Source organism: Balaenoptera ricei, chromosome 3 (genome assembly GCF_028023285.1).
Source record: "Balaenoptera ricei isolate mBalRic1 chromosome 3, mBalRic1.hap2, whole genome shotgun sequence".
In the NCBI taxonomy this organism is placed as follows: domain Eukaryota; kingdom Metazoa; phylum Chordata; class Mammalia; order Artiodactyla; family Balaenopteridae; genus Balaenoptera; species Balaenoptera ricei.
Window position 1 is genome coordinate 180,066,251 of NC_082641.1, and position 25,833 is coordinate 180,092,083.

At 52.0% G+C, this 25,833-nt stretch overlaps 1 protein-coding gene across 1 annotated transcript; it reads left to right on the top strand.

Moving 5' to 3' along the window:
* Positions 1–14,777: 14,777 nt before the first annotated feature.
* On the top strand, positions 14,778–25,213 carry TLE6 (TLE family member 6, subcortical maternal complex member). Its single transcript, XM_059919896.1, has 17 exons — positions 14,778–14,837; positions 15,443–15,528; positions 16,026–16,099; positions 16,521–16,566; positions 17,733–17,774; positions 21,336–21,398; positions 21,485–21,779; positions 21,882–21,904; positions 22,189–22,249; positions 22,342–22,445; positions 22,533–22,570; positions 22,924–23,176; positions 23,276–23,526; positions 23,820–23,961; positions 24,378–24,528; positions 24,791–24,867; positions 25,028–25,213. The coding sequence occupies exons 2-17, from the start codon at positions 15,526–15,528 to the stop codon at positions 25,130–25,132; spliced, it is 1,728 nt and encodes a 575-aa protein (XP_059775879.1). The 5' UTR covers positions 14,778–14,837; positions 15,443–15,525; the 3' UTR covers positions 25,133–25,213.
* The last annotated feature ends 620 nt before the right edge of the window (positions 25,214–25,833 follow it).

Here is a 25,833-nt window from a genome sequence, read left to right on the forward strand (position 1 = left end):
ATTTCTCCAAGAAAGATACACAGGGAGCCAATAAACACATGAAAAGCTGCTCAACGCCATGAGCCACCAGGGAAGTGCAAACCCAAACCACGACGAGGTATCACTCACACCCACTAGGGCAGCTGGAATCAAAAAGTCAAATAACAACGAGTCTTGGTGACATGTGGAGAAATCAGAATCCTCATTCACTGCTAGTGGGAATGTAAAATGGTGTAGCTGCTGTGGAAAAAGTTCTGGCAGTTCCTCAAGTGAGTAAACATACAGTTACCACATGACCCAGCAATTCCACTCCTAGGGATCTAGCAAAAGAGTTGAGAACAGCTTCAAACACATACTTGTACACAAATGTTCACAACAGCCAAAAGGTGTTAGCCGCCCAAGTGTCCATCAGCAGATGAATGGATAAACATGGGGTCCATCCTTACACTGGAATATTATTCAGCCTTAAAAAGGAAATTCTGACATATGCTACAACATGGATGAGCCATGAAAACATTATAAATGAAGCCAATCACAGAAGACCACATACTGTATGATTCTATTTATATGAAATATCCCAAAGAGGGAAATCTAATAAGACAGAAGTAGATAGGTGGTTGCTTAGGGCTGGGGTAGGGGTTGGGGAGATAGGGGGTGACAGGTAAAGGGTACAGGGTTTCTTTTTGAGGTAGTGAAGATATTCTTAAAATGACTGTGACTGGAGTTCCCTGGTGGTGCAGTGGTTAAGAATCCGCCCACCAATGCAGGGGACACGGGTTCGATCCCTGGTCCGGAATATCCCACATGCCACGGAGCAACTAAGCCCGTGCGCCACAACTACTGAGCCTGTGCTCTAGAGCCCGCGAGCCACAACTACTGAGCCCACGTGCCACAACTGCTGAGCCCACGCACCTAGAGCTCATGTTCTGCAACGAGAAGCCACCATAATGAGAAGCCCGAGCTCGCCACAACTAGAGAAAGCCCACACCCAGGAACGAAGACCCAATGCAGCTAAAAATAAATATAAATAAATAAATTTATTTTTAAAAATGACTGTGATGATGGTTGTCCAACTCTGTGAATACAAAAAGCCATTAAAGTGTACACTTCAAATGGTGAATGGTATGGTACGTGAGTTGTATTTCAATGAAGCTTTTTGAAAAAAAATACACACTAAGCTCTTTAAATAAAAACAAGATTTGTGGCTACTGGCTATCGTATTGGTCAGCACATGCCTCCGTGAAAGAAAAACACCAGAAAAATCAGAGCTTGCAGGACACCGAAAACTGCAAGTATTCACTCTGAGAAATCAGACATGGTAGAGAAAAAAAAACTGTGGATTGAAATTGACAGAAGAATCAAATCTTCTTAGCAAAAGTGAGCTCTGCAAAACCTGGCCAGGGAATCTTGCCATAGAAGGAAACTTCAAAAAGATGCAAAGCTAGCTTAGGTAAGGTGAACCCAGCCACACAAGCGAGGGCTGACTCAACCCTTTCACCTCACCATGAACTTGAGGGCTGTGTGCTTTCAAGTACTGGCCAGAATTCGTGGGGAAAGCTCGTTTCACACCCCGGGGAGCCACTCCGAGGACAATGTGGCATTTTCTATTACAATCGAAAATGTATCCATCAGTTGTCTTCTTGGGCTTTAAGAACACACGTTGGTACATGCAGAGATCTAAAAACTCACAAAAGCAACTGGAAATTTTGATGGCTTTCAAGGGGCTCAACCAAGTGACATGAGGACTGGCGTGCGAGACCTCTTTTTCACAGTATACCATTTGGTACCATACGTTGCCCAGTTTTTCACAAGGAGAATTTGTTCACTTAACTACACAAATTGAGATAGGCTGGGACCTGGGACCCTTTGCTGCAGTGCTTGCACCTGGACAAACATCTCCTGGAGCACCAGAATCTCTGCAACAGAATACAAAGAAACTATAAGGGACTAAAAATAACTGCATCCAAGCACAGTTGTGGCGAATTCTGAACAAGATACAAAATGACCAAACACCCAGTTGCTACTTCTGAGGTGCTGGGGGAAAAGCAGGGTCCTGAGCATGATACCTGCACACAGAACCACCAAGGGCGTGAGGCCACCTACGCCACCCGTCTGGGGGGACCCATGGACCTGCCCCCCCCATCCCATTTAAAGGACCAGCTCCCCCGCCTCAGGGAGCGAGCAAGGGCCCCTGATACTTGTTTTCTCTCCCTCCCAGCACGAGTCCCAGTAAAGCCCTGCCTGAATTCCTCATCTAGCTTCCTATCAATTTCTATTGATTAAAGAGTCCAAGGAGCCAAGCGGGTAACAAAAGTAAAACACTGAGAAAAAAAATACCACATAAAAAGGAGATGTCAGGAACTAATTACATCTTAACATATATACTGGTTCTCTATCAAGGGCAATTTTGCTCCCTGGGGGGGGGACCTTGGCAGTGTCTGGAGACAGTTTTGAACGTCAGGACTGATTGGGGAGGGGCTGTCACTGGCGTCTGGTGAGTGGAGGCCAGAGATGCTGCTCAACATCCTACAGCGCACAGGACGGCCCCCCAAAATAACTATCTGGTACTGAATGTCAACAGTGTTAAATGTGAGAAACCCTGGGGTATAAAAACTAAACCCCCAAAATAATGTTGAAGGAAGGGGTGGGGGGAAAGCAGGCGATGACTATGCACAGTAGTATTCCGTTGTGGCAGTTTCTAAAAACACACACACACAAAAACAACCAACCAAACAAACAAAAAACCTACATACACATACTAGAAAGTGACATGTCAAATTACAGATGGCTACCTCTGGGGAGGGAGGGGGAGAAATATCTGTACTGTTTTACCAGTGTGTGCAGCAAATACGGCTAAATGTTAAAATTTGTATATTACTTCTGTACATTTCTTTGAATTACTTCATTAAAAAGCAAATATGGAAATGGTGTTTCGTTGAGATTAAGGAATTACTTTGGATCTGGAAGAAAATCATTTCTCTGTGAAAACTCACCACCAATAATAATAACGATATCATGGTAGCTAATGAATGTCTACTCCACATCATGCATCACTCACTCTAAACAGGGTTTCTCCATATCTGCACTATTAAATAATTTTAGTTGTAAGTGCGGCCCCATTCAGGGCAGGGTGTTGAGAAGCATTCCTGGCTTCCACCCACTAGATGCCAGTAGCACCCCACCTCCACCACCCCCCAGGTGGTACAAAAATGTCTCCAGATATTGTCAAGTGTCCCTGGGGGTAAAACTGTCCCAGGGTTGAAAAATCACCGCTCTAGACCGTTCATTTGATACTAGAGTCTTTTCTCCCAAGTCCAAGGTCGTAAGTGCTGTCATTCTGCCGCCTGCGTTTCAGGGGTCTAAGACTTTAATATGAGGATGACGACCACAATGATGAGCTGACACTAACAATAATCAACACTTTTTTTTTTTTTTTTTTTTTTGGCCAAACCTCTTAGCATGCGGGATCTTAGTTCCCCGACAGGTATTGAACCCGGGCCCTCGTCGGTGAAAGCTCAGAGTCCTAACCACTGGACCGCCAGAGAATTCCAATAATAATCCACACTTTACATCCCACACATCACTTGCTAAATGCATGTACTGTTATGTATGTTCGATTTACAGGCTGGAAACAGGCTCTGCGGCTTAGCAACTTGCCTACTACCACCGGAGAGCTGATTAAGGCTTGGGGCCACGACTGGCGCCCAAGACTGGCGCCCAGCTGAGCAGAAGGTCTGATGGGACACGAGTGAGATAGTAAAAATCAGCTGAGAAAGTACCGGCCCTGTCATTCATCATGCTGGGAGGGCGGATGAAGCCAGCTGCAAAATTAGCAGGAAACGTATCCTCCAAAAACACGCTACAGCTGTAAAGTGTCAAAACAACTCCCTTTTGAGCCATTGCCGTCTACCTCGCTGAATACTCTGTCCATTAAAAGCACAGCTTCTGACCGAAGTCCTATCAGAAGGAAGACAACGTCCCTCTCCTGCCTGTCAGACCTGATTCTCTTGGATACCAAGAATCTGTCTCCATCTCCATCCCGGTGCAGGGCTCAGATAAGGGGTTTCCGGACATACAATCCACAGGCATCTTATCTTTGCGGTTCCCAAGGAAACAGGGCCTGGGTCCACGTCGCCGTCCAGACCCAACGCTGACCCCTCTGCACTGAGCTCAGTTTTGCTCTGAGCCAATGGAAACCAGGCTGCACTTACATCTCACCTACACCCATCCTTCCCCAAAATCCTACAGTGAGTGCGATCCGGGTCCTAAGGCCCAGGGGGTGAGAAGATCCCGCGCCAACCAAAACCCCCAGGGCTCAGCCCCGTCCCACCGGCCTCCACCCGGGCGGGACCCGGGAATTCGCGCTTTTAATGACCCCGCCCCCTACTCTTGGAACTGTGCCCCGCCCTCTGACCCATTTCCACCGCCGCCCGCCACTCCTCCAGCCTCGGCCGACGAGCAGACGCGGGGCCAGGACCTGCGGTGGACAAAGGAAAAACCTCCCTCGGGAGAAGCAGGCTAGCCCGTCAAAGCCCCGGCGCCCGCTCCCCGACCGCCGCTTCCGCTTCCGGCTCCAGGGCTGCTGGGAGCGGAAAAGGGGGCAAGCCCTCGGCTTGGGACTCGTGGAGCCCCGAGGATGGGCGGGCCAACAGCATCCCCCAATCGCCGAGCAGAGAAAGGCGATTTCCCCCGCCCCACCGCGGGACGCGATTGGGCCCAACGTCCGGCCTCTCCCCTCTAGGTCATTCCTGAAACCGAAGTTAAGTTGTGGGCGCGGTTAAGGAAGGATCCGCCTACGTGGGCGTGGTTATCGCCTAACGAGGCCCAGGGATGCTGCTGGGGGCGTGGCCTTCCGCTAATCCCTGAGCGCCCAGGTTACTCTGATAAGCAATGGCCGCTCGCATAAGCAATAAATGCTTATTTCTCCGAACATGTTCCTCATGCTAACACACCCGTAAAAAAAGACATTCCCATTGTTGGAATGTTTCTCCCCTGAAAGTCTTTTATTTCTTGGGGAAATGGGGTCATATTTTATTCATTTCTCTACGTGTTGCTTTTGTTACTAATATATGCCTTCTGATATCCTATAGTGGCCACTGGATGGCGATGTAGCTCATGTTTTCACTTTTGTACCTATGTATGTATTTGTATTGGGTGTACCCGGGAAAAATGCATGGAGACTTCTCCAAAAAAATGCTCTTTAAGCATCTCTGTGTTCCAGACTCTATTGTCTGGGGAAGACAGCAGTAAACGAACACAAAAATCCTTGCCCTCATCCTTCTTAGATTCCAGTGAGGAAGGACAAAAATTAAGCATATAAAGAGCATATATAATAAATATAATGTATCCCAATGAGGACAGGGGAGAGGCTGTGAGCACCTGCTGCTTCTGCTGCCTCCCCAGGACCCTGCACAGCTGTTTGGTTCCAATCACACACAGAGAAGCCTCTACCCTGCCCTAACCGCCCCCTCTCCCCTTTTAGGGACCCATCCCCAGCCTTTTTCCAGGTTCTAGGCGGGATGCTTCTGGTACAGGAGGTCTGCCAGGGTGACTGAGGTGAGGCTGGGGCAGGCCTAGGGGCTCTGCGAGCAGTTCCTGGCTGTGAACTGCCATCTCAGGCGTTTGGAGAAGCTCAGATGTGCAGTGGATGGTGTCCAGGATGGCCTGCAGCTGGTTTATTTGCATTAAATTAACAGGCTCAATTTTGGGAGAATTGAAAATTCTTATAGGTCTCCTTTTTTAAGGGCATGTCTGTCGATTCAGAAACGATAACTTCATCATAATATAGTGTACACAAGTCATTTCAGAGTGAATCATGGAACTGAATGTAAGAGATAAAACTCTAAAACATCTGGAAGAAACAGAGGAGAAAAATCTTGGGACTTCCCTGGTGGTGCAGTGGTTGGGACTCAGCACTCCCAATGCAGGGGGCCCGGGTTCCATTCCTGGTCGGGGAACTAGATCCCACATGCATGCCACAACTAAGGAGCCCACCTGCCGCAACTACGGAGCCAATGTGCCGCAACTAAGACCCAGCGCAACCAAATAAATAAATAAATATTTTAAAAAAATCTTTGTGACCTTGGGTTAGGCAAAGATTTCTTAGCTAGGATACAAAATGTGGCAAATACACACAAAGGAAAGATCAAGTAGGTCATTAAATTTTTAAACATTTGCTCATTGAAAGGCACTATGAAGAAAGCAAGCAGGCAAGCCACAACAAGGAGAAGATATTTGTGCAACAGACACTGACCAAGTAATTGTATCCACAATATACAAAGAAAGCGTTCAGTGGAGAAAAATAGTGACCACAAGAGGGCGCCCTTTCACTAGCAAAACCTCCTAGTTGGCTGTTTGGGAGCAGTCACTGAAGTATTGCAGGATAAAGGGGATGTTACCGAACCAAACTGGGTCTGCTCACCTGCGGGCAATAAAGCCAGTTTACTGACCTGGGTTGTGGTGAAGGAAAGGGCAGTGTTGATCGCAGGCGCCAAGCCAGGAGTCCAGGCAGCTAGTGCTCAAAAGCCCCAGACTCACTCCCCAATAGTTTTCAGGGAAAAGGTTTTAAAGACGGGGTGAGGGAGGGGGTGGTGTGTGTGCGTGATCAGCTGGTGGACGTTCTTCTGATTGGTTGATGGTGAGGTAATCAGGAGTCAACATCATAAACCTTCTGGTTCCAATTGGTCTGGGGTCTACGTGCTTGTGGGCATCATGCAGTTTACTTCTTCCACCTAGTGGGGTCTCAGTATCTGTAAAACAGCTCAAAGGACACGGCTCAGAATATTATCTACAGCCCTTGAGGACGAACTAAAGGTCCTTGACTTTGTTTAATGGCTAAATCATTATTATGCTTGACTGTTTTCCTTTCTTTCTGCATTTTCTCACTTCTCTGATTGAATTTATTCTTTGGAACTCGAGGAAGGCCTAGGAGGCTAAAGGTTTTTTTACAGACAAGACGAAGGTGGAGGACATGGTGGGCGGGTTTGTCCTGCAAAGGCCCCATAGGGTCCTGCTTGGTTACACAGGCACAGAATGCAATTTACATCCAGAGTTAAGGGGGGAAATGTGAATAATTTACATATACGTATGTATATATACACAGAGAGAAAATGAAAAAGCAAAAGGGACAAGATATTAACATTGGGGAAAGTGGATGAATGGTATATTCAGGAGTTCTTGCTCTGATCTTGCAATTTTTCTGTAAGCTTGAAATTATATCAAAATAAAAAGTTCCCCCCGCAAATAGTTTCCTAGTTTGTACTAGAAAGCATATAGATAGCCAACCAGTGATCAAAGAAATCAGTGATCGATTTTAATTGTCTGTGACCATTTGGTTTCATTTGTTTTCCTGTATCTCTGGTTTTATTGCTGTGTTTTCCACGAATATAACTGGTAAGATCGTCCCTTTAAGGAATTTTATAATAGTTTATTTGTGGTTGAAAACAGTGGGTCCCAAACGAAGCTGCTTCCCTCAGTCACATGGAAGCTTTTTCTTTTTGGTTTTTCATGACGAATTTTATTCTCACATGTATTTCCTTAAATAATAAACTAGACACACAGATTGGGACAGTAACAGGAGAAATTGTCCATCATCACGTGGAATCGTCATGTCCAGCACTGCAAATCCAGGGAGAGCACAGGTTCTCACACTGGGATGGCCAGACCAACTGCATTAGCCACCCACTCCCCCCACCCCCAGCCTGGCTAGAAATGCAAATTCTCAAGCTCCCCCCACCCACCAGTAGGGGTTCTTATTCACACACAAGTTTAAGAACCATTGACTCAAAAATAGGAAGGTAAGTAATCTAAGAAAAGTAACAAACAGCAGACTCCAAGGCACCCCACCGAGGACACAGCAGGGGATGCTCATTTGTCATTTGAGATCTTTGGGTTCCATTTGCTTCATTTTATTTTGTGTTTATATTTTTAAAATCGAAATCTAGTTGCTTTACAATATATTAGCGTCAGGTGTACAGCATTGTGATTCAGTATTATTACAGATTACACTCTATTAAAAGTTATTACCAAAGAATGGATTTATTTCATGTTTAGAAGCAACGTGTCAGTGTACTTCTTTGGTGGAATGTTATTTTAAAGTATCCTAGATGCTAAATAATAGAAAGATGGATAAACAGAGGAACTGAAGGGTCAGGGCTCCACCCACCACAACGACCCAGATCCATTTGACTCTGTGATTCTGGCGGCCCATCTCAGAGGATGGGCAGAAATGAGCCTCTAAATCAGGACTGGAGCTGGACAGCCTAGAGGCTGATGCGGGCAAGCTGGCATCTGGCTACCAGGAGATCCCGTCTGAGAAGGAAGAAGTTCCTACCACCGTGAATCCCCTAATGTGAAAGTTTTCCCACTGGGAGGATGTGGAGCAACTGGGCCCTCAGGCACTGATGGTGGGAAAGGAAGATGGGGCAGCTACCTTGGAACAGCCTGGCAGCTTCTGAAAAGGTTAAGCAGACACCTGATCAGACCATACCTACCTCGTAGGCATCCACCTGAGAGAGATGAAAGCAAATTTCAATGCACAGACCTGTACACGGATATTCATAACAGCTCTACACATGATCACCCCAAACTGGAAACAAACCAAATGTCCATCAGCAGGTGATAGAATAGTACTAGGCCATAAAAAGGAAGCAAGTATGGATACATGCAAAAACATAGATGAACCTCAAGAAGATATGCTCAGTGAAAGAAGCCAGACACAAAAGATTACAATCTTATGACTCCATTTACATGACGTTTCTAGAAAAGGAGAGACAGAAAGCTATGGATGGGAGGGAAGGAGGGATCCACTCAAAACGAACAAAAGGGACATTTCTGAGGTGATGGAAATTTGCTCAAATTGGATTGTGGTGATGGTTGTACAACTAGACAAATTTACTAAAAATCATGGAACCCTGTGCTTAAACAGGTCAACTCACATTTTGTACACTCAATGAGGCTGTAATAAAAAGTTTCCCCAGAAGAGGGCGCCAGAGACCACAAATTCAACTCAGAACATACCTTGGGGATGAGGTCTACGGCCACCTTCCCCTCTTTGCACCTCATAAAGGGAGTGAGCTGGACCCCCAGGAAGGTGTTCTGCAGCCTCTCCACACCGTGGGGGTCTCGCTGGGCTAAAGCCACCACCTTCTTTTAGATGATGTCATTGGAGTGAACAGCTGGCCAACTGGGAGTTTGCTCGTAAGCCCTCAGCAGCCTAAAATGCCTGGTTTAACCAACCCTAGTCCCGCTGAGCCCTAAATGTACACCAGGGGGCTGGATGGGCAAGTCAGTTAAGCACGTGACAGGGAGGGGTGATGTTGGAACATCACCTGGGTCACATCCCTTCACCAAGTCCCAGCGGAGGGGTCTTCACAGGGCAAAGTATGAATTGGGATGAACTGACAATATTGGATGTAACAAGGGGGCCAGGGCTTGGCCATCAAAAGACAACCTCAGGGGACTTCTCTGGTGGTCCAGTGGTTAAGACTCTGCGTTCCCAGTGCAGGGGGCCAGGGTTCCATCCCTGGTCAGGGAACTAGATCCCTCATGCCGCAACTAAGACCCAGCGCAGCCAAATTAAAAAAAGAAAGAAAGAAAGAAAAAAAGACAACCTCAGTACCACCACCCTGCCCAGCCCCGGTAGGGAAGAGTCAGAGGACGCAGAGCTTCCTGGGGTGGGGGCCATCTTGGACCCCCACCCGAGACCCAGCCATCTGGGGGAAATAAACCCCCAAAAAATGCACTTGGATGAACACAAGAGTAATCCACCCAGCCACCCTTTCAGCCACACATGGACAGGATGGAGAAGAAAGAATTAAATAGGGACTTCCCTGGTGGTCCAGTGGTTAAGAATCCGCCTTCCAATGCAGGGGACGTGGGTTCGATCCCTGGTCAGGGAACTAAGATCCCACATGCCATGAAGCAACTAAGCCCGCGCGCTGCAACTACTGAGCCTGCGTGCCACAACTAAAGAGAAGCCTGTGTGCCGCGACAAAGAGCCTGCAAACCGCAACAAAATATCCCAGTGCCACAACTAAGACCCGACGCAGCCAAAAATAAAATAAATTTAAAAATAAAAATTAAATAAAACCAAAAAAGTCACAGAGTGGTGAGTAGGATTAGTGGAGCAAGAGAGAGAAAGTGATGGAGCCTCACTGGGAAGAGATTTTAAATTGAGTTCTGGATGGCAGAAGATGATCCCTGTAAAAAAGGAAACAAGAAAGGCTGAAACATGGATAAATGTTCACCAGTGACCCAGCATTGAACCAGTGAAGCCACCTCCAGATTCCTGACCACTAGAACCTGTGTGAGGTGATGTTTCTTATTTCAAGGCACTAAGCTAGGGGGCACTTTGTTATGCAGCAGTAGCTAACTAATACATCTGGATTTCTTCAGAAGTTCCAGGTCCCAGAGACCAAAAATCCACTTCTGGGATGGACATACCTTCCTCTAAGCTTAGGTCCATGGGATGGCCCAACCTATCGCTACATGGACAGTTCAAATGTGGGGCTTCCAGCAATCCCACTCCTGGGCATATATCCTGAGAAAACCGTAATTAGAAAAGACACATGCACTCCAATGTTCATTGCAGCACTATTTACAATAGCCAAAACGTGGAAGCAACCTAAACGTCCGTCAACAGAGGAATGGATAAAGAAGTTGTGGTACATATATTCAATGGACTATTACTCAGCCATAAAAAAGAATGAAATAATGCCATTTGCAGCAACATGGGTGGACCAAGAGATTGTCATACTAAGTGAAGTAAGTCAGACAGAGAAAAACAAATATCATATGATATCACTCATATTTGGAATCTAATTTTTAAAAATGATACAAATGAACTTATTTACAAAACAGAAACAGACTTACGGATATCGGAAACAAACTTATGGTTACCAAAGGCGAAACATGGTGAGGGTGAGGGATAAATCAGGAGCTTGGGAATAACATATACACACTACTATATATTAGATAACCAACGAGGACCTACTGTATAGCACAGGGAACTCTACTCAATATTCTGTGATAACCTATATAAGAATCTGAAAAAATGAATATATGTATATGTATAACTGAATCACTTTGCTGTACACCTGAAACTAACACAGAATTGTAAATCAACTCTACTACAATAAAAAAAAAAAATTTTTGTTTTTGGCTGCACCACGTGGCTTGTGGAATCTTAGTTCCCCAACCAGGGATCGAACCCAAGCCCTCAGCAGTGAGAGCATGGACCCCTAACCACTGGACTTCCAGGGCAGTCCCAACTATACTCCAATAAAATTTTTTAAAAAACTGAACCATTTCAGCAAGTCCTGAAATAAAGGAAAATTAATTTCATTTCGCAAAAAAAAACCGTGGGAGTTTAATTTAGATCTGGGCATTAGGGCATAAGGGTTATGCATGTACATCATGGGGTCAAATCCCAGCTTAGCCACTTAGTAACGGCACGACCCGGGGCAGGTCAGTTAACCTCTCTGAGCTTCATTTTCCTCCTCTGTAAAAGGGGGATGTCAGGATTCATGGAGGATAGAGTGGGTTGCTATAGTTACTTAATTTTTCTTTTGAGCCTTGTAGAGCGTAGAATTGTATCCCCTAAAAACATACATTTAAATCCTAACCCGCGTTAGCTGGGAATGGGACCTTTTTTGGAAATAGGGTCTTTGCAGATGTAACTAGTTAAGATGAGGTCATACTGGAGTGGAGTGGCCCCAAATCCAGCGACTGGTGTCCTTGTAAGAAAAGGGACATTTGGACACAGACATACACACACACAGAGACACCGTGTGAAGACAGAGGCAGAGCTTAGGGTGATGCTTCTACAAACCAAGGACGCCGAGGATGGTCAGCAACGCCAGAAGCTGGAAGAGGCAGGAAGGATCCTCCCCTGGAGACTTCAGAGGGAGCAGGGCCCTGCCTGCCAAAGCCTTGATTTTGGACTTCCCGTCTCCAGAACGTGAGAGAAGAAATTTCTGTTGTTTTAAGCCACCCAGTTTGTGGTTATTTGTGACAGCGGCGCCAGGAAAGGAATACAAACCTCTTTCCACCAGGTGGCAGAAAGCAAACCTCAATCAATTCTGAGTAATTTGATAAATTCACTTTTCCTGGGGCCAGGCTAAGTTCAAGGGGACTCATGTGGTGGCTGAGTGGGGACAGCTGGGGGCATTGGGCCCTTGAGCAGCTCCCAGCCTGGCCAGTGTCTCTGGAGGGTCCGGGTCCTGCTGCTTCTTGGTCATTCATCTGTTGCCTGGACACGAGGGCCGTTTACCTACAGGCTTCTGCAGCTTTCCCCTCACTCCTGTCACTTGGCTATGGTCTCTGGGCCACGAGGCCCACTGGGAGGTTCTGGGGATGGGGGAGAGAAGTTGGGGGGTTGAAACCTGTCAATACCTCCCAGCTGTCACCACCTCCCAGCTGTCACCTCCCTGCGGTCACTCCACAGGCCCCTCTCCACCCTGGGCTCTCTCCTGAGCCCTCTGCCTGGTCTACACCCAACCCAGGTGACCCTGTGGCCTCTGGGTATCCAGGTCTGAGGTCTCTGAGGCTGAGCCCAGGGAGTTCCAAAGCTTTGGAAATGCAAACTGTTTTTCTCTCGAACTTTCATCCAGACCTTGGATTTCCAAAGTAAACCACAGCAACTTGAGAGCCAAGAAGTAAATCTTTGCTTCCTTCTCTCCTAGCTGCTGTGTCATCCATCCCCTTCCTGAGGGCTCAAGGAGGCTGCTTCTCTACCCGCCAGGCTGGAGCAAGCGGGGGACGGTAAAAGGGAGAAGCAGGGGCGAGCCCACACCAGCCAAAGGGCCAACTATCACCCCAGCCCCAAGTGCGGGGGGCTTTCCACGAGTGAGGATGAAATGGCTGCTATAAAACGGCTCCGATTTCTACAAGGACCTAGGTATTTCTCCTTTTTAAGAACCTCAGATCTATGAAACTAATACAACATTGTAAATCAATTATACTCCAATATAAAAGAAAAATTAAAAGAAAAAAAAAAAAGACCCTCAGATCTGCACTGACCAGCAGAACTTTCTAAGATGGTGGGAATGTTCTAGATCTGCAGTGCGGACAGTCAGGTGTGGCTACTAAGCAACTGACATTCATTTGGTCAGTGGCCCCCAGGAACTGAGTTTTAAATTTAATTGTAATTCATTTTAATTTAAATAACCACAGGTACCCAGTGGATACAGTAGAAGACAAGATAGCCTCAGATAAACTGGTGTGTCCAGCTGACTGTCTACAACCAGGGAGAGGGGGGAGCACACAGAAGGAGGCAATTAGCAGTCTGGACCATAAATAAAATACACTTCCATTAAGGGCCAGTGGAGGGATTGTGGGCGAAAACCTTTATTTGCGGCTCGTACGTGGCAGCCCTCACTTTGTCCTCCATAGACAAGCCACAAAACCCAATTTGTGTGTTTACATCATAACCTCTGGGGGCTACGCATCCAAAGATCTGAACCCTCAGTCACCTGTTTCCGTCCATCCTCCCCCCGTGACAAAGCACAGACTTGGGTGGGGGGAAAGAGGGAGTGCTCTGGTTTGCGTGGATCCCGAGCCAGCATACCCACCCAGGTGCCTGTGACCAGGTGCAAGCAAGTGGGAGAATCCCGTCAGCATTCGGTGAATTTTGAACACAGCAGGGTATAGGGCCATGGAGATTACAAAATTAGCTCCAATAGAAACCAGATTTGGAGAAAAATAAGGGGGGATGGAGGCCTCCCTGAGCTGGTAACCTCTGAGCCAGAGCCGAAGGTGAGGGATTCATCCAGTGGCAGTCAGGGGACAGACTCTCCCTGGCCCAGGAAGGAACAGCCAGCGCAAATGTTCTGGGGTAGGTACAAAGTTGACCTCTCACCCCCAGACTCTGGACTGACCACTTCCCATCTCAAGCAGGCATTTCACACCAAAACAGGACTCCTGAATCCCTCCACATACACCCCACCACTTATCTCTGAGGTCACCCCAAGCCTAGAGTAGGCACTATGCTTCCCTCCTTGGCCTTGAACCTGGAAAAACTGTACCAGCCTCAAGGCTTTGCAGTTCCGGCTTTTTGTTCTCAGATTTCTCAGAGTCTCGGTCCCTGGGCTTGAAGGGTAGCTGGGAAAATTCGCTGATAAGATGCACAGCCCCGGGCTTGGCTCCTAGGAAGCCTGGATAAAAAGGAGCCAAGGAGCCGTTGAGTTTTCCCCAAGAAAGGGGACTGGAGCTCCGTTTGCATTGCACGTTATTTAAAATTGAGGAAAAGGTTCTTAGTCCAGATCTAAGGATTGGAGTGAGAGTGCAGAAGACTCCCCCCATCCCCACCCCCAGCCATGAGCCACTCCTGGGCAAGAAGAAAAATTGACAGGGCTTCTCACCAAACAAGGCAAATACACACCGCCCAGTCCCTCCTCAAGTTGCACCCTCTGACTCCAAGCCCCTTGCCCTTCTAAATATCCTCATCCCTGCCTGGATCCCAACCTGCCTGCGACTCTGCACGCTGCCCTTCCCCGCAGCGGGACCGCAAGGGTTAAGCGGCGGCGCCCCGCGCGCTGATTGACAGCCCGGCCAGAGGCTGGGGAGAGCCGACCAATCACCGACGGCGACCGCGGCCCACGTGGGCAAGCGGCCTCGCGATTGGTCGGCACCGCCAGCGGCCGCCCGCGGAGCCCGAGCCCACGTGCAGCTGCTGCTAGTTCACTGACAAGCTTCGCGTTGCAGGTGGCGGCGGGGCGGGGCCGGGGCGGGGCCGGGGCGGGGCCCGATGGGTCAATTGGCCCCCGGGGATGGGGGGACGTGCTTCCTGTCGGCCTGAACTTGGCTGACCCCGCGGCTTCCTCCTCGTTCCTCCTGGGCCACCATCCTAAGGGAGGCGGGTAGGCCTGCTAGTCTCCTGGAGGACCCCATGGTCCCTGGGCTGGGGAGGAGCCTAGAGGGGAGCTGAGGGGCAGAAGCGAAGTAAAGAAGGGGCTTGGTGCCGCAGGAATGATTGGGGGTAGAGAGACGTCTCTTTCCTCCTGTCTGAGAAATTTCTCCTAATTCTCCTGGTCAACTCTTCTTCATCCTTCAAAACCCCTTTCCAAATGATGTTCTCCCGTGCTTTAGGAAATTGTCTCAAAACTAAGGTTGAGCTTTGATATCTTTCTCTGGGGTACCTCCAGCCCTGACTGCTCCTGTCAGGGAGTATGTTTGGCACCATACGGTGCCCCCCACCTCATAGGGTGAGGCCCCAGGGGGTCCCCACCACTAATAAGAACACCTGGAAACACCAGAGAGTGATGAATGAAAGAACAGAGAATGTAGGGAATGCAGTGGGGTGCTGGCAGTCAGGGAGGGGTTTGGGGGCCCGGGACTGAGTCCTGGAGGAGTGAAGACCAAGGTGGGTGGTGCTGGAGGCCGAGGGTGTGTTGGGGCTAGTTCTGTCCTCTGCCACTGCCCAGCCTTCTGCGCTCATGATCTGCCATCTCCTCTTTACTTTTAGAGTCCCTGGCTAAAGTCCTTGTGACTCCAGCCTGAAGACTGACTTCTTGGGGCCATCTCAGCCCGCACGGGCACCCTCAAAGGATGGTGAGGCATTAGCCCCTGGGGGAGGGGGCAAGAGGCTCAAATCTTGTTCTCCTGCTCCTGAGGGACGGACATGGGCCGGCTGGCCAGGCCTTCAGCTGGCGACAGTAACCCATCATACTTTAAGGCACTTTCTTTTTAAACTTATTATTACCCAGGTGATAAAACATAGGGCTACATCACCTACTCAGTTAATATTTTACAAGCAAAAGTCCCTCTCTGTGCCTCCCCACCCGCCATTACTTCCCAGGGAAAACCATTTCTAACAGTTTAGGCCAGGGGCGGGCAAGCTTCTGTAAAGGGCCAGAAAGTAAATATTTTCAACTTTAGGCCAAAAATCAAGAAGGAAGATACCCTGCGGGTACTTAAGTAATAAGAGAGAAAGCAAATTACCTTCAGGTCTCAGGAGGCCCTACCTCACCCTCTTTGGGGCTGATGACCTAACGGCAGGGATACGGGGAGGCTGTGGGTTTTCTTCATGCCTCCTTCGACCTCTCCAGGCTCATCCTGAGGCCGGCCTTCCAGCCCAGAACTATCAGGACGCCCTGGATCAGCTCAAGCAGCACTTCCCCAGGTGAGGGCGATTCTCGGGGGCTGGAGGCCCCGCTGGGGCCCTAAGTCCCACCGAGGGAAAGAATCCCATCCTTGTCTCCATGGCCCAAAAGACACGACCAGTGCTGATGGGGGGCGGGGAGGGGGGGAGGAGCCATATTGAGGGCTGAAGCAAAAGGAAAGGAAAACCAGTAATACCAATCCTGGCTTTCATTTAAATTTTTGATTTTGTTGTTGTTCAGTGTGAATTTGCTTGCATTCAATTATGTTTTTAAAAATACCGCATTAAAATCATATTCGTCTTGGCGCCTTCTTCAATGTGGCACCTGGAAGGGACTAGCTCACTTGCTGGAACTGCCCTGCTGGGGGGGGCTGGGGGCAGGGCTCATTCTGGGGAAGGGTCTTGAGGCCTCCTCTTGCAGCGGGTTTGTCTTCCCTGGCAGGTTCCCCACTCACTTGACGACACAGATGGACAGCGCTTACTACTTGGTGAGCCCCGGCCCGGGAAGCCCCGCCCTCTCTGGGAAGCCCCGCCCCGCCCCGCCCCGCCCCGCCCCTACTCTCCCCACCACCACCAGGTAGCCCCTCAGGAGCCTCCTGGAAAGGCTGTTGAGTTTGGCCTCAGGATCCGGGTTTGGGGGCACCCTCTCCTCTACTTTGCTTATTTTAGGCAAGTGAGTTAACCCAGTGAGCACCAACTTCATGTGAGTTTTTCTTAATTAATAAAAACCTTGCTGTGAAAACAAGTAATTCTGTATTTAAATTAAGGAGAAGATTCTTCAGCCCACAGTTGATGAGTTAGGGGTACAGCACGTGATGGGAGTCCCTGCCCTTCAGGAATGTATGTTCTAGTGTGTGCTGTCTTCTGGAACTTTCCATAAAGATAGGAATGTTCTCTATCAACAGGGTCCAATATGGCACCCACCAGCCACATGTGGCTACTGAGCTCCTGTAAGGAGCTGAATTTTAATTGACTGAAAGTTAAAGAGCCACATTTGACTAGTGGCTACCCCATAGGACCCGGCAGCTCTAAGTGAAGGAGAGAGACAAATAAGTAAATAGAGAAACAAGATTCACAAAATGTAAGTGCTTAAAAGAAAATAAAAGGTGAAGCGGTGAAAGTGAGTCAAGATTTTGAGCTAAGGTAGTCAGGAAGGGCTTCTTGAACGTGAGACACAGTGACACCATGTCTCACTGTGTCTCACGTTCACAGTGAGACATGGAAGATAAGGAGTTCCTGCCACCCTAGAGAGAACAGGGAAGGCTGTTTCAGGCAGAGGGCACAGCCCATGCAAAGGTCCTGGGGCAGGATCGGGCCTGGTGTGTTGGAGGAACAGCGAGGAAGCCTGTGTGTCTGGAGCAGAGTGAGCGAGGGAGAGAGAGGGAGGAGGGGAGGGCAGGGAGGGAGCAAGGGCAGGTTGTGCCCCTCTTTGACCTCCACTTCATACCTAGAATGAAAACCAGGGGTCTCCCTAATTACTTCCTACTCTGAGTATGGTAGGCAGTATCCCATTTGATGAGAGCAGGGACCAGAGAGGTAGCATGACCTGCCCAGGGTCACACAGCTGGGGAGAAACATGCACAGCATTCAGTTCTGCACTCCTGCCCACTTCCATTGACCACCTCCCAGTGTGATCGCTGTTGTTCCTTTGCAGTTGCAGGAGATCCGGCAGGGGCTCCAGGAACATCGCAAGCAGGTGAATGAGTGACCAGGAGCTTGGAGCAGGGCTGCCCCTCCTTGCAAGGCAGGGGAAAGGGGGAGAGAGGGGGGTGGTGAGGACAGGGAGGGGACAGGGCAGGTCTACTGGGCCTTGTGCGCCATGGAGGTGGACTTGAGCTTTTCCCCCTGAGAGAGGTGGGAGCCCTGGAGGGCTGGGGGCAGAGGGGGCGGGGCCCATAGTAGAATCCCCAGGGTGTCCGTGGGTCCCCCACATCTCAGGAGTGCATCTCTGGTCCTGAGCCTCTTCCCTCCGGTCCTGCTCGCTGGTCCCTGCGTGCCTGGAGGAGGCCAGGGGCCTGTCAGCACATCGCAGGTTCGTTGCCTGTGCTAGGAAGGGGCTGTTATGTGCCAGGCATGGCCGGATGCGGTCTCCATGTGTCTGAGGTTCCCAAGGGCCTGGCTCACACTCGGGGGTGGGGGGAGGGACAGGCCTGCACTGGGGGCCCAGCTCCCAGCACGGGGAGCCTTGCCCAGGCTGAGCATGGCTTCCACCCCGCCTGTCCTCCCGCCACCTGGCCCCTTTCTCCTGGGTGCTGGCAGGACTTTCTGCCTGTGCCAGATGTGACTGGCAGAGGGCCAGGGCCATGTCTGCGACTTAGCGGGGCCTGGGGTGGGTAGCTCAGGGAACAGGGAAAGACAGATCCAGAGGCGGGGGTGGGGTGGGGCAGGAAGCAACCAGAACACGGTTATTCATTCAACAGATATTTATCCATCACCTCCTTGCCAAGTGCAGTTGTAGGCGCCAGGGAAATAGCAAAGGAGAACACAGACAAACCGCTGCCCTTGGGGTGAGAGGAGCTTGGTAAACAGAAGTGTCAGATGGTGAGGGCTGGGCAAGGCAGGAGTGGAATTGAGCAGCCCCAAGGCGACGTGGGGGGAACCAAGGTGGAAATGGGTTACAATTCAGGGTGGTCAGGGAAGGCTCGCTGAGAAGGTGACATTTGGGCAAACTCTTGAAGGAGATCAGAGAGGGAGTGTAGATGTCTGGAAGGAGGAGTAGACCAGGCAGAGGACACAGCCCGTGCAAAGGCCCTGGGGCAGGACCAGGCCTGGTTCATTGGAGGAACAGCAAGGAGACCCGTGTGTCTGGAGCAGAGTGAGTGAGGGGGAGAGAGGGAGGAGGGGAGGGCAGGGAGAGGACGGGGCAGGTTGTGCAGGGCCTTGTGGGCCGCAGGGAGTACTCCGGCTTTTACCCCCAGGGAGGTGGGACCCTGGAGGGTTGTGGGCAGAGGAGGGGCGGGGCCTGACTCAGGTGCTCACGCGCGCCCTCTGGTGCTGCTTTGGGGAGGATGGATATTTGGGGGCCAGGATAGGAGTTGGGGTCCAGTTGGACCATCCAGGTGTGGGAGGCTGGTCACTGAGCCGGTTTGGTGGTGAGAAGCAGTCAGAGTGTGGATGTGTCAGGAAACTGACAGCATGTGCTGAGTATCGAGACGTAAGGGGAGGAATTCCGTGGTGGTCCAGTGGTTAGGACTCCGTACTTCCACTGCAAGGGACACAGGTTCGATATCTGGTCGGGGGAGTTCTGCATGCCGTGGGGTGCTACCGAAAAAAAAAAAATAAATAAGACGTAAGGGGATGAGGAGGACCCAGGAGGGTCGCCCGTAAGCACCCTCCTCCCCCAACAGAAGGCCCCAGGTGATGATCCCTAGCTGACTTGTGGTTTCGCAGGGACCACCTCCCCCTCCCCTGTTTCCTGTTCCTCGTCTCCCAGCCTCCTTGCTGTGTATTTAAAATCCTGAGCAGCAGCAGCAGTGGCAACGCCCCCGGCTCCCCAGCCCGCCTGCACACAGCTCTCCCCAGGGAGGAGCAGCAGGCAGGCAGAAGGGAGCAGCACTTTTCATGCTGAGTGCATTAAAGTGCCAGTAAATTGCACATTAACGAGCCGGGGAGAATTGGGGAAGGCTCCCCTGGGCCTCGTGCTGCTGGGAGGCCCAGCTGGGGAATCCATCGCCGGCTACCCTAGGAGGCAGCCACCTGGAGCGCCCAGAGCTCAGGGAGGGGGTCCTGCTCGCCGCCACCCCCCCCCCCGCAACCAGCGAGGGGCGTGGGGTGGGACCAGGCTGCCAGTGGAGGCAGGTAAACACTGCTGGGCCCCAGGTGTCCTGACTTTAGGAAATTGACTTTGATGCTCTGAGCCTCAGTTTTCTCATCTGCAGAATGGGAACGCCAGTGGTGCCTGTTCAAAAGAACTGACAGCCACAGGGCTTATGCCACGTTCCTTAGCAATTATTTCTTTCTGTGAACCACAATATTTCCCCAGGATTTTGGAATTCGCTCTGGGCCAGACAGCTTCTTGGCATCCACCATGGAGGGGCATGTACATTCGGAAGGCCCACGGCACTGCCTCCAAAGCCAGAGGCCAAAGACTAAATCCATGTCACCCTCTACGGTAGCCACGGGACACACGTGGCTATTTACACTTTAATTGGCAGTCAAGTGGCACCGTCCACATTTCAAGTATTCAACCTTAGCTGGCGGGTCTAGAACATTCCTAATATCACTGTATTTAGTCCATCTGGACTAAATATAGCTGCACATTCCCGTAGAGCCCCTTATCGGGCCGAGAAGGTGGGTCTCCCCACAGCGAATTCCTGGCAGTACTGGCAGTTCGTGTCTTGCGTGGTCTGTGTCCTCAGCTGGCTGCCAGGCACATTCTAGGTTCGTGCCTCGCCGTCTACTCTGGCAGCCCCCAGCCCCACGTGGCTGTTGAGCACTTGAAATGTGGCCCGTGGGACAGGAGGGATTGCATTTTTAATTAAACTTAACTTTATATTTAAATAGTGACCTGCAGCCAGTAGCCACTGTGCAGGGAGGTACAGTCTTGAGGAAGGAGAGGTTAAAAACAAATCTGGTACCTGGGCCGGATAAATGCTCTTGAGAAAAGCAGTAGGACGTGCCATAGGAGGGAGCCTGTCCTAAAGGAACAGATGGGCAGCCTGCTGGGAGGGAGAAAAAGAAAATTTAGGGTGCCTTCCATGACCACAGAAACCGTTCACTTAAATCTGGAATCGGTAGTAGCCACATGGCTTGACTTTAAATATAAAATAATATAAGTGACCCTCCCACCAGGGCCCCTGACTTCCCCATCGCCAGCCCTGCTCCCCAAGAGGTAACCATCGGTGTCTTAGGATCTTTGCAATGTTTCAGCAGATTCAGATGTCGTCCCCATAAGGGGGACATGCGTACACACGGCTTTGCTTCCTGAAGCCATTTTAAGCAAGGGGGTGGCATTCAGGCTTTTGTTTCCAAACATCCCAAGAAAAGCAGCTGGATGGGAACCCCGATCTGACTTGACTTGCGACCATATTATAGTGGTGACTGGTCATTAGGGCTCAATTTTGTCACCTGCAGCCAAGGGTGGCCTCTGGGTACCGAGAGCTTGCTTTTTGCTAAGTGATTGTGAATCCACCCAAAAACGTTCAAGGGAGGCGGTGTAGCCTCACTTTGTGAACAGGGAAACTGGCTTGTAGGAAGGTATTCGCACCCAGGGCTGTCCTTTAATGAAGCTTTAGCTGGGATGATGTTCCCCTTCCAGGCAGAAAACTTCCTACAGATAGTGGAGACCTGCGGCCAATCCCTGGGCTTCCAGCTGCAGGAGGTAGGTTCCTGGGTCCTTGAGTAGGGTGGGGATAGGCTTGGGGCAAAGGGTGCATCCTCGTGTCCCTCACGACCCTGTGCTTACAGCACCAGGGAAACCAGGCGTTCCCCAGTGAGCAGCCCAACCAGGACCCCCAGCACCCAGAGGCCAAGACCGCACAGCCCTCCAGTCTCCAGGGGCCAGACTTCGAAGACATCATGGCCACGAGGTCATCCGACTGGCTCCAGCAGACCCCCGGAGTGGACGACGACGCAGGCCACCAGCTAGACATGCGGCCGTCCTGGGACTCGGAGCCCCGGTTTTGGCAGGATGTTCTGACAGAGCAGCTCTGGCAGATTTTTGCTGGGACCCAGGACCAGGGGGAGCGCCCGAGACGCAGGAGTGAGTCTCCCTGAGGGTGAGGGGAAGTGGGCAATCAGGCCGCGTGGAGGGGCAGCACCGGTTGAACTGGCTTCTCCCCCTCATCCCCTTCTGTCGTCATAGCGACAGAGCAGGCGCCAGGCCAGGTAAGTAACTGGAATCCTGGGTACCCGGAAGGGTGGGCTTTGTCCTGGCTGGGCCCCCTGGCTTTGACCTCTGGATGCCTGTGGGATTGGCATGCCTCCCCCACCCTCAGCCCTTGGGTACCCTCAGAGGACCTGAGCCTGTCTGCAGCTCCGCCTGGACGGGACTTCAGGCAGCTGGAGCGTCCTGTCCACACTGCCTGGGCCCGCCTACCGTGTTCCAGTTCTCAGACCGACCCTGGGCAGGTCCTTTGGTCTGAACTGATCTCCCCAATTCCCGTGGGCAGGAAAGCCAGGAGCCAGCACCACGACACTTGGGAGTGAAACTGCTCCCCAAGGACACTTTGGGTAATCCTGGTGGGAGGAGGGCAGCCCGCCCGGGTTGGGGGGGTGGGGAGGGGAGCCATGCCTGCCACTGATCCACTCTTGTCTCTGCCCAGTTCTCAGCCCAGCTACGCCCTCCCCCAGCTCCTCTGAGGGCTCCCGAAAGGGAAGCACAGGACTGGGCACTGTAGGAGAGGGGGTGTTCTCCCGCGTGGCCCAGGTGAGACCCCTGCACCCCACACAAAGGCTGGGGGGGGGCTGGGGCGGGAGGAGGATGTGGCTCAGCTGTGACCTCGTCCACCCGCAGGAGCTTGCCGTAAAATCCTATCAATTTCTGAAGCCCATGTAAGTATGTCCCAACCTTGTGGTCTGAGGCTAAGGGAGCCCAGATGTGGGGGTGAGAAGGCTTCCTGGAGGAAGGGACATAAGGGTTAGGACCTTGAAGGATGAGTAGGAGTTTGCTGGGATAGGGCAAAACATGTCAGGCAGAAGGGAGCAGTGTTTGGTCGCAGGAGAAGGAGACTACTTGGAGGGGTGTGGGTAGAACCTGGGGGGATATAGAGTGCCGTGGAGAAATGAGGCCTGAGAGAACCCCAAATCTGAAAAAGAACGAAGCCCCTCTGGGGCTTGATAGGTGCCCTGATCTGGGCAGAGAGGCTCACAGGCAGGCTAGTGACCCTGAGGCCTCCTCTCCCAAGATGCTGGGACCCTGAGGACTTTGAAAACACGTGGAATGGGCCTGATGCCTTGCCCTGGCAGTCCAAGAAGCTGGCCGTGCCACACAGAGTGGAGAAGATGCGGAGGCTAGAACATGGGGAACCCGTGCTGGCCACGGCCGTCAGCAGCTTCACGCGGCACGCCTTCACCTGCGGCAGGGGTGGCGTCAAGGTGTGGAGCCTGGTCGGCCAGGTGGTGGAGGCCAAGTTTCCCGAGAGCTACCTGCGCGTACAGGTGAGGGTAGGGCTGGCTCTGGGGCGGGGCTTGTGGGAGCAGGGGGAGCCCCCCCACCCTGCAGGGGAAGAAGCTCACCCCAGGCTCTGCCCACCCCAGACCCAGGGGGCCTACCTGCGCACCTGCTTGCTGTTCTCAAACAGCACGGCCCTGCTGACGGGCGGCCACAACCTGACCAGCGTGAGCCTGTGGGACCTGACGGCACCTTCCCTGTACGTGAGAGTGGAGCTGCCCTGTGCAGGCCTCACCTGCCAGGCCCTGGCCGCCAGCCCTGAGGACAACCTGGCCTTTGCCGGCTTCACCAATGGCAGCGTCAGGATCTGGGACCTGCGGAACCAGAGCGTGGTCAGGTGTGGCCCAGGGGTGGGCGGGGTCACCCTGAGAGCCCCTTCCCACCTGGACCCCTGAGTAGGGACCCAGCAGTCTCAAGGCCAAAGCCCCTTTCCTTAAGGAACTCTTGCATTTGAGAGTTGAAGACCCAGGTTCAAACCTTGGCTGGGTCCTTGAAGCCCAGTTGTGGTACTTTTTGCCTTCCTCAGTTTCCCCATCTGTCACCCGGGTGTGATTGGACGAGGGGTGTCCTCGGGGGCCCAAAGCTTAGAGTTTCAGCCCCGACCTCCCTTCCGATGCCTCTCCTGGCCAGGGACCTGCCGGGTCACCTGAACGGTGCCAAGAGCATCGCTGTCAAAGACCAGCACATCTGGACGGGGGGTCTGGACGCCTGCCTGCGGTGCTGGGACCTGAGGACCACTGGGGAGCCCCAGGAATACCAGTTCGAGTCTCAGGTGTGCAGCTGGGATGGGGCCTGCTTGGCCAGGTAGCAGCTGGGCTGTGGACTGAAGGAGGTGGACGCTGGCGGGAAGGGCAGGGGTTAGTGGTACCTCAAGTCTCAGTGGTGCTCTGAAGAGAGGGGTCCTTAGCTACATCCTCCCCAGTTGCCCAGATAACACTGGATGCTTTCGTACTCTGTATCAGGGGTTCCTATTTTCATTGAGTCTCTGTGATAATCCCATGAAGTAGAGAGGACCACACCCATTTTGCAGATGAGCCAGCCAAGGCCGGATATGTGAAGTTGCTTTTTGGGGGTCTCACAACCAGGAAGCGGGCAGGCAGTCGGCCCCCGGGATGGGTCCCTGTGCTCCTGCCACCTCTCGGGCCCCGCTGGGACCTGGACAGTGTTTCCCTGCTGCCTTCTCCCCAGATAATGAGCCTGTCCCCCAGCCCCTGGGAGGACTGGGTGCTGGTGGGCACAGCCAACGGCCAGCAGTGGCTGCAGCCCAGCCTCGGGGGCCAGAAGCACATGGTGGGGTGTAAGGACGGCACCATCCTCGGTCTCAAGTTCTCCCCGCTGGGTGAGTGGCCAGGATCGCGGCGGGGCGTCCGCCGTGGTCCCCAGCCTCCCACAGGGCCCTGCCTCACTAAGACTGACTCCACCTAGCCCTCTCTGACCCTTCCTGACCCCCCCAAGCCCTTCATCAGCAGGAACCGCCCTGAGTGATGCTCTCCACAGGGGTGTGAGGGAGGTGGGGGGCTCCCTGTTTCCCAGATCCCCAGGGGTCCAGCCCTCAGCTGCCAGCTTTCCCCATGACCGGGCCCCCCTCTGCCTTCTCCCAGGCCAGTGGTGGGTGAGCGTGGGGACGGACAACCTGGTCAGCGTCTTCAGCATGCCCATGGGGACCACGGTGGTCCAGGTACGGGGGTGGGGCAGGTGGGCGGCATTCATTGGGCTGAGCCCAGGGGTCCAAATGCAGAGACCCCCCCCCCACACCCAGGGACCACGTTTGAATCGATGGGCAGATGTTAAGGGCAAGGATGGGTGAACCCCCTCGCCCTGCTCCCCGACTCTCCCAGGTACCCGAGACGTCCTCCATCATGTGCTGCGACGTGTCCCCCAGCAACCACCTGATCGTCACGGGGTCCAGGGACCACGCCTCAGTGTACCAGATCACGTACTGAAGGCTCGCCAGCGTGAGTGGGGCGAGCACAGCTGGACCTATGATCTTTGTCACGTGTAATAAAAGCATTTGGAAAAAGCACGGATACAGTGCTGCATCCTGTCTCCTGGCCGTCTCGTGGAGATTTGGAAGGACTTTGTCCAGCCTGGGTCTCTGAGCCTTTTGAGTCCACATTCCCTGAGAATCGGATCAGAGCCACTGACCCCTGCCGTCGGGGGAACTGGACGTAGAGCCCTTCTTTTTTTTTTTTTTTCTTTTTTGTTTTTGGCCACGCCACGCAGCACGTGGGATCTTAGTTCCCCAACCTGGGATGGAACCCGGGCCACGGCAGTGAAAGCATGAAGTCCTAACCACTGGACCGCCAGGGAATTGCCTGGAGCCCTTCCTTCTGCTCCACTGAGCTCATCTGATCTCATGGAGAGATGTTTCCCAGCCCTGCCTGCACAGTCCCAGGGATGGGGTCCTTGGTCCTTCCCAAGTTACCTGTGTCCCGTTAGATCAGTGCTTCTCACCTGGGGGGCTGAGTCTAACCCCCAGGGGACACTGGGCCATGTCTGGGGACAAATGTGGTTTGTCACGACTGGGAGTGCTCCTGGCCTTGAGGGGTTGGGGGCCAGGGACGCTGCCTAGCACCCCACAATGCCTGGGACGGCCCCACAACCAAGAATTATGCAGCCAATGTCAGCTGTGCCGAGGGGGAGA